This window comes from Gekko japonicus, unplaced genomic scaffold, assembly GCF_001447785.1.
Source record: "Gekko japonicus isolate JY-2015 unplaced genomic scaffold, Gekko_japonicus_V1.1 scaffold821, whole genome shotgun sequence".
In the NCBI taxonomy this organism is placed as follows: domain Eukaryota; kingdom Metazoa; phylum Chordata; class Lepidosauria; order Squamata; family Gekkonidae; genus Gekko; species Gekko japonicus.
Window position 1 is genome coordinate 643,822 of NW_015160235.1, and position 8,523 is coordinate 652,344.

Genomic DNA, 8,523 nt, shown 5'->3' on the forward strand with positions numbered 1-8,523 from the left:
AGAACAATATCATTTGCATTCCACAGCAGGTTCTCTTTTTCCTGCCTGATTCCTGGGTGTTCTTTGGTAGTATATTTTTTTATTTTATAGGACAAAACAAACATACATAACAAACACAAACTTACATACTGGGGTAACTTAATCTACATCATCTAGAGAGCCAGTTTGGTGTAGTGGTTAAGTGTGCGGACTCTAATCTGGGAGAACCGGGTTTGATTCCCCCACTCCTCCACTTGCACCTGCTGATGTGACCTTGGGTCAGTCACAAGCTCTGGCACAGCTGTTCCTGAGAGCAGTTTGTGTCAGAGTTCTCTCAGCCCCACCCACCTCACAGGGTGTCTGTTGTGGGGAGGGGAAGGGAAAGGAGTTTGTCAGCCGCTCTGAGACTCCAAGTGAAGGGCGGGGTATGAATCCAATCTCCTCTTCTTCTTCTTCTTCATCATTGTTTTATCTATTTATGTACCTCATACATATGTAGTTAAATATCCTATTTCAACCTTATAATAACAAACTATACTCTTTGCATATCTGTGAGTATACAATTCATAATGTCATATATTTTAAATATTATCTAAGCTTTTTGTTACAATCTTCAGTTAAGAATATTTAAGTATTTAAATGTACCATTCATAATTTCTTCTGATTTAGACTTTTTTATCTCAACATTTTCAGAGATTCTGCTCAGGAATTTTGCTCAAGTGAACCATCAAAAGATTTCCCTAGCCAGTGTCATTTAAGAAGTTTCATCCTCTTCTTCCTTTTCTGGTTTTTTCTCTTCAGTAAAGTCTTAATTCTGTGCCTTTTTCCCTTGTACGTAGAAAAACTTTCTTTTGGGAGTAGCCATCTGTATTCAAAACTTGAAATAGTTGGAGATTCCATGAACTCTTTTATTTCTTCTGAGTTGTTTCATCTTTTACACCTTCCACAGCATTGGAGATTTCATCATTTGTCGCTTTTTTGATGCTTCTCATATACACTTTTATGGGTATTTTTATCCCCCTTTTTAGGTGCAAAATTCATTCTGTGGGTCAAGTCAGTTTGATTGTAGTCTTGTTCCGTCTCTTCAATAGCAGTGTCTCTTTGTTCCTGAAGTTTCTTCATTTTGATTTTAGTTTCTAGTAGCCTTATCTCCCTTTTTATTCTGTAGTGGATCTACAACTTCTGTAGTGGATCTACAATTTCTGTAGTGGATCTACAATTTAAAAATGGAAGTAATTGTGTCATAGATTATAAATGGCAAATCATCCCAAGAAACCTGTGTCTCATTAATATCTGCTACCCCCCCCCCCCAATAGCTGAAAATAAAGCCTCTGGCACCTTTTTAACTCTTTCTATACCAACCATTTTAAAACAGTATCTCAAAACAGAGAGTCTTTTCCAAAGCCTGAGAATCAAAACACTTCTAAAGTTTACAAAATAAAAGCTTTTACAGTCATATTAAACACCATAAAGTTTTCAACAATGAGTCAGGGATCTTACCAATTGTTTACTTTACAGTAGAATACAGTCTGAACACAGTGCACTTTTATAATTTCAACAAATAAAGCAAAGCATGTTATAAAAAACTAAGAAGAAAACAAGTTCAAATTAATGTCCAATTTTCCCTCTCTCCCTCCCTCCCTTTCTGTATTTCTTTCTTTCTTTCTAAGGGGAAAAGATTTATAATCCTTTTGATGAGATGTGATTATTTATATTCCATGTTGGGATTAAATAGTTGTAGTTTAAATTGTCTTCATATAATTCCAGATAGTTTGGCTATCATCCAAAGAATAGAAATGTATTTCTGCTTCAGTGATGTTTAGAGTGAAACATATAAAATTTCTTCCAAGTTTATATTCCAAAAAGTAGTATTATAAACTCAGACAACAACTTTTCTTTTCTTCTTTGCCCTGGAAAGCGTTTAAAAACGGTTTTTCACTAAGTTCTTTTCCTAGCCGGCTGAAGAAGGAAGGAGTGGGAGGGAGGAATTTCCCTCCCTCCTTTCTTTATCTGTTTAAAATTTAAAGGGGCTTATTTGGATAATCCAATCCCAAAGAAGGGTAATGCCAAGGAATGTTCAAACTATCACACAATTGGACTCATATCACACGCTAGCAAGGTCATGCTCAAGATCCTACAAGCTAGGCTTCAACAGTACGTGGATAGAGAACTGCCAGAAGTACAAGCTGGGTTTCGAAGAGGTAGAGGAACTAGAGATCAAATTGCCAACATTCGCTGGATTATGGAGAAAGCAAGAGAGTACCAGAAAAACATCTACTTCTGCTTCATTGACTATGCTAAAGCCTTTGACTGTGTGGATCACAACAAACTATGGCAGGTCCTTAAAGAGATGGGAGTACCAGACCACCTCACATGTCTCTTGAGAAACCTGTATAAGGGCCAAGAAGCAACAGTTAGAACCGGATATGGAACAACTGATTGGTTCAGCATAGGAAAAGGAAAAAGTGGGCTTGAAGCTCAACATAAAAAAAAACTAAGATCATGGCAACTGGCCCCATCACTCCTTGGCAAATAGAAGGGGAAGTCGTGGAAGTAGTGACAGACTTCACGTTCCTGGGATCCCAGATCACCGCAGACTGTGACAGCAGCCATGAAATTAAAAGACGCCTGCTCCTTGGGAGGAAAGTGATGGCGAACCTAAACAGCATGATAAAAAGCAGAGACATCACCCTGCCAACAAAAGTCCGCATGGTCAAAGCAATGGTATTCCCAGTAGTCATGTATGGCTTGTGAGAGTTGAACTATAAGGAAGGCCGAGCGCCGAAGAATAGATTCTTTTGAACTATGGTGCTGGAGAAGACTCTTGAGAGTCCCTTGGACTGCAAGGATCAAATCAGTCAATCCTAAAAGAAATCAACCCTGACTGTTCCCTGGAAGGCCAGATAATGAAACTGAAGCTCAAATACTTTGGCCACCAAATGAGAAGGGAAAAGACTGGAGAAGACCCTGATGCTGGGAAAGATTGAAGGTCAAAGAAGATGGGGACAGCAAAGGATGAGATGGTTAGACAGTGTCATAGATGCAATGAACATGAAATTGAGCAAACTTCAGAGGACGGTGGAACACAGGAAGGCCTGGCGTGATCTGGTCCATGGGGTCGCAAAGAGTCGGACTCTGGTAATACTCAGAGGCTAATTTACCCTAGGCTACCTAGCTGCATAAAAGGTGTGGTACATGCTTAGTTAGCTTTCAGCTTACATGCTATGAAGATGGTAGTTTTTCACTGCCTTAGGGATTGGGGTAGGTAGTCACGGTACTTGTAGTGCCCAGGCCTGCAGCAAGCATGGTTGATGTTGTAGCTCCATGGTAATGTCTTCTACAACTGTTTGTGTCTTTTATTGGGCTCCAAGTTACCCAGTGCTGTGGACCCTTAGCACTGCCCTTTCCATTCCTTGCACGTGCCATCCATCTCAGTCCTGGGCTGCCTCTCAACTGTGCTGCACCACCTTAAGTGCCCAGCCCAATAACTGGCCATGCCCTTCTCCCTTGCCTTTCCTCCGTCCAGCCCCGGTACTCACATGCCCTTAGTCATAATGGTACTTCTTCCCTTTGCACAGCTGCAGCACAGGCTTCCCAAGTACTTACTGTGATTCAGCGGGGGACACAGACGTCCTCGCAGGATCATTCCTGCGGGGACAACAGACGCGCCGCACCATGCCGTCGCCAAGAAGTGGTACCATCGAGTATTCAGTCCCATTGCCAGAGCGTCGCCCAGCGTCACTTCCTGGCAACGGCATGGTGTGTTACAGGGAGGAATGGTCCAGCCGGGGAGCATGTTTCCCCCGCCGGATCACGATAAGTACTTGGGAACCCTACTGCAGCATGTAGCAGCCAGCCCTGACCAGTTAAGGGAGTGCCTGGCCACACCCTTCCCACCAGGTGTCTGCCATCCCCAGTGTTTGCCTGGCTCCCGTATTCCCTTCACTGTTACTGAAGTCTGACTCCTCTGCCCTCTGGCTGGCATTTGTCCTCTCAGGCTGCTGTACAGTTAATACGTTAGTACTGATTACTGAATAGCCAATTGAACATAATTGTTTTCCTGTAGTTGCAGGACTCTCACATAGGTAATGAATTTCTTGGAATTGCCTGAAGGCAGTAGATTAGAATTTTTTTCCACCAGCTAGAAGGAGTGGGGTCTGATCTGCATAAAAAGAAGAGGAATTCCCTTATGAGACTGGAATGCCAGGATTACCAGGGGTGCATCAGATTTGGAGAGTAAAGGCTATTAGGTGGGCAGGGCTATTCCCTGTTTGGGGGGAGATATGGGTCATGTGTTCTAGAGAGAAAAAGTTTTATTCCAAGAATGTCTCCTGGACAAGAACAAAAAGCACAACACTGAAATTTTATTGATTATGCTTTCAAGAACATGTTAAAGTTTGATTTTTCTTCTTCTTATGAAACGGATATTTTAATGTGAATGTTTTTGCCCCAGATATAAAGCCTATCTTGGTTTGTTCTAACCAGAGACCACAGAATATATCTGGAAAATGCCTGGAGTTCTTTATTTAAGAAGAGTCTTTAAAGAAATGGTTTAGTTTTCAGGACTAAGTGGCCTACCTTCTAGTGGCAAAAGGTTCTTTTTTAGTATTAAGGTTGATTGAATGAGGCTAGGAGGGATACCAGTCGGTAGACTCTGCTAAAGTCCATGTTTGACTGGACTTTATGTTTCCTTTTATGTTGAAAACATCTAGGAAAAATGATTAAAGTTTTCTATATCTTGATGTTTTTCAGACCAAGAAATATAATGGTGTACAATTGTACAACGGGTGGCACCAATCCTTTCCATTGGGGTGAAGTTGGTATGTTATGGTTTTTTTTATCCATGTTTGAATAGCATTAGCTTATTTATAAAATTTTGAGACAGTGTTTAGGTATATTGAAAATTAAAAACTGTTTTAAAATTGAAGCTTTCATGAGTTAAAGCTTTGGTTCTAATCAACATTGCCATATGTCCCTTCAGTTTATTCCGTAGACATCTGTCCATATGCCAGACTCCTCCTTTAATAAAATTATAGCACTAATGATCTCATAACTTGTTTTTTGTAAGATTTGATAGGGAAGATTAGTTTAGGACCTGGTGTATTAAAGTGGCTTAAAGAATGAGTTGTGATCCAAGACAATGCTGGTTTAAATCTTGGCTAAAAATTCGCCAAATTGCCATAGGCAAGCTGCTCTTGATCTGTCTTGCAGAGCAGTTATAAGAATTACTGTGGTATATACAAGAAGTGCTGTGAATTTTGAAGGTGCTGTACAAGTAGGTTAAGTTCTTTGTGGTCTCTGTTCAGTCTTATAGGTTCTAAGCTGGCAAGTAGAAATTCCAGAAAGCACTCAAACATTGGCACTCAAATTATCCTGTGGGGCGGAGTGAAGATTGCTCCCTTTAGTAGCTCCACATTGGTTCCCTGGAGAGTACCTCAGATTTTTTTGTCTCCATCTTTGGTTCTAAAAAAGTTAGTGCAATTTAGTCAACTTTGTCATTTCCTTTTTCCCTTCCACATTCCCCCCCCTTTCTTGAGCTGCTAAAACGGGTAAATTGCAAACGTTATGAAGCTGAAGACCCTAGTAAATTGGGGATTGGAAGAAGTACCTCAGAAACTGTGGAAGGTTCTTTTGTCTGCTTTCCTTCTAGTACTGGCTATCCCTGTGCATCTTCTGATACCAGAACCAGCTTTTGTACTAAGATCTGTTCTTGTCATTCTGCCACTTGTAGCTGAGCGCATGTTCAAACAGTTCCAGTGGTCACACTGCATTACTTAGGGTCAGCATCACTTCTATGTGCCTGCTTTTTTGATGGTGTTCCCATCTCCCTTTTTGATGCCTTCACTCTGGTCCCGTATATATCTACTGGTTCTCGTTTTTGGGGACACCTTCTAATTCCGAAGGTATTTTGTACTGCACTGGAGCTGAACGATTCTCTCAATGATGATGAGGTCTATAGCAAAAGTTGACAATATGACCATAGAGACTAGCCTTATCCCTACAATACTGAGGGATGGCAAAACAGGTCACATGTTGTTCTTCAAGAGGCTGCTATGGTCATGATGTGTTGCAGTGAATATCATACCTGTGTGCAAACTGTACACAACCACCGTAGCCTCAACAACCCTTTGCTTCAATACCTTGTTTATTACACCTGCCTACTCTTGGTCAGTTTCAATCCCTGCATTATGGCCACTCTTGTTTTTTCACCTTGCATCTACTAGTGCTAATGCCATGTTTCCACACTGCCTCCAACATTATTCCAACTTCCACTTTATCACCGATGTCTTCGGTATTCTTTGAAATGTTATTCTTTTGAAACCTGTGGCATCTATTGTATTTTCCCTTTCAGTGCCAACTTTTTTACTGACTGCTTCCCACGTATACTGAGAAGACAAATTCCTTGTATCTCTTTGACTTGATATAGTCCCAGATTATTACTGAGTTGTCTCTGGATCTTATTGTTGGTTTCCATACCCATTAGTTTCCCACACTGGAAACAAACAATTCTTACTAACATGGAATCTGTTACTTCAGAGTCTTGAGTCCTCACCATCATTTGGGTGGGATATGTCATAAAAGTAATTGCTTTTGGAATTAAGGGGTCAAAAAATGTTCCAGACAAGGTTCATGGAAGCTTTTCCCTGCTCACATTCTTCTGCTTTCTAATAATCGTACATAGTTCAATAATAGAACATGTACTGTTTCTACATGTAGTAGATCTTCAGGATCTTTCATCCATATTACTAGTAGGCCACAACACAAAACATACCTCCCTTTCATCTTGGCAACTGCTCCATGTTGCTTCACCAAATGTTATGGCAGTAATAGTAGTCCACTTGTGGTTATTGATGTTTCCCCACACTATGTTATCTTGAGCAAATGCCAAAAACCTGCCTTCAGGTTCATCGGCTTGCTAATCGCCCATGTGTGGTACTGCATGGAGACCACAAAGAAGAAACAGATTACCTATCAGAGTACTTCATGAGGTCATTTTCATAGTCCCACAATCCACTCTTCTTCCTTACTGGTAGCCTCTCAGTTGTCACATTGCTGGAGAGCTACATGCTATGTTTTGAAGGAACTGTGGAATAGTACTCACCTGTCCCCACAGGGCATGTACAGAAAGGTAAAACTATCCCTTTGGAGAAGGTATTGGAATATCAATTTGGGGACAAGGGCTTGTCTAGAACTTTAAAGGTTTGCTTCCATGCCAGTGTGGAACCCATACGTGTTGCTGTACATATGACCTCTTGAACACCAGTTACAGGAAAGTTAACTGTTTTACTGGCAAGATACCTTTTAAAATACACACGTGCATTTGGTGTAGCACAACGTACTTGAGAGGTAAAAAAGTCAGCTCTCGATATAGCAGCTTCTTTAAATAGTTACATGAGTGTTAAGATATTCAGGGTGAAATCCTTTAGATTTTGCCACCATTTCCCATTATAAAATATTAGTTATGGTATTTTGGATGCTAAATACTTTACACTACATATATAACGAATGCCAAAAATAAATAACTGAATGGCTCTAGCCTTTAGTTGGGATTGTTTGTATGCTGTAATTCTGTTGAACTGAAGGAAATTGCAAAATGCATTCTCAGAAAAATTCTACTTCCATTTCAGTAAGTTTCTAATCCATATGGCAATATGAAGTGGCCTTATACCATGTCAGGTCATTGGTATCCCTAGCTTAGTATCGTCTGGTCTGACTGGTAGTGGCTCTCCAAAATTTCAGACAAGTCATTCCCTGCACCAGATACTTGCAATACTTAAATTGGAAGTGCCTAGGACTGAACCTGGGACTGTTATGGTGCACGGTAAAGCCTCTGGTGCAATGCCTGTTGAAAGAAGCCAGAATGTTGATGAAAAGATTTTCATTGATTAGTAAGGCAGAGATTCCATGCCCTGCATAACTTTTTCATCTTTTTTTAAGCTTGGGAGAGTCAGAATAATGAAAATTGCAGAAGAAATATAAAATGATGCAAGTTCAGTAAATTTGGTGATCATTTGTATACAAATCATAATCCCTTTTTCTGGCAGAATTTTGATTACTTGGTATAGAATTTTACAAATTTTTAGATACAGAGTGCACACACTCCTGATTTTAATTAGAAATGGAAGTATATTTGATGGCAGGACATCACATTAGTTAGTGGTAAGATGCAGAACAATGATTCTGCACGAGGTGGGAGAGCTCAGAGTCTAACTTCTGGGCTAGTTTAAGATCTGTAAGTCTTATGTGAGGGGGTGGGGTGCAGAAGCTGGAGAAAGACTGGCTTGCTGTAGACTTTCCTACTGGTGCCATTAGGTCATGTGTACTGGAAGAAAATACAAGCTATTTGGATCAAGTTTATAAAACTAAAATTCTCCATTTCTGTAAGACAATAAAACTATGAAGTATTAATTATATAGTCACACTTCAAATTCTACTTCTTCCTTACCTTGATCTTAACTTACATTTGAATGTTTTTACTTTTAGCATCTGGTTCCCAGGAAATGTACAGTAGCTGCCATAGAACTTTGTGCTTTATCTTGTAAC

General features: G+C 40.2%; 1 protein-coding gene across 2 annotated transcripts in view; it reads left to right on the forward strand.

The window, feature by feature from the left end:
• Positions 1-8,523, forward strand: part of FAR1 (fatty acyl-CoA reductase 1) — an 86,112-nt gene that overhangs the window by 54,407 nt on the left and 23,182 nt on the right. For both annotated transcript variants that reach the window (XM_015412836.1, XM_015412845.1), the window contains exon 8: positions 4,732-4,799. In XM_015412836.1, the coding sequence (XP_015268322.1) occupies positions 4,732-4,799 (68 nt within the window). The remainder of the gene's footprint in view (positions 1-4,731; positions 4,800-8,523) is intronic.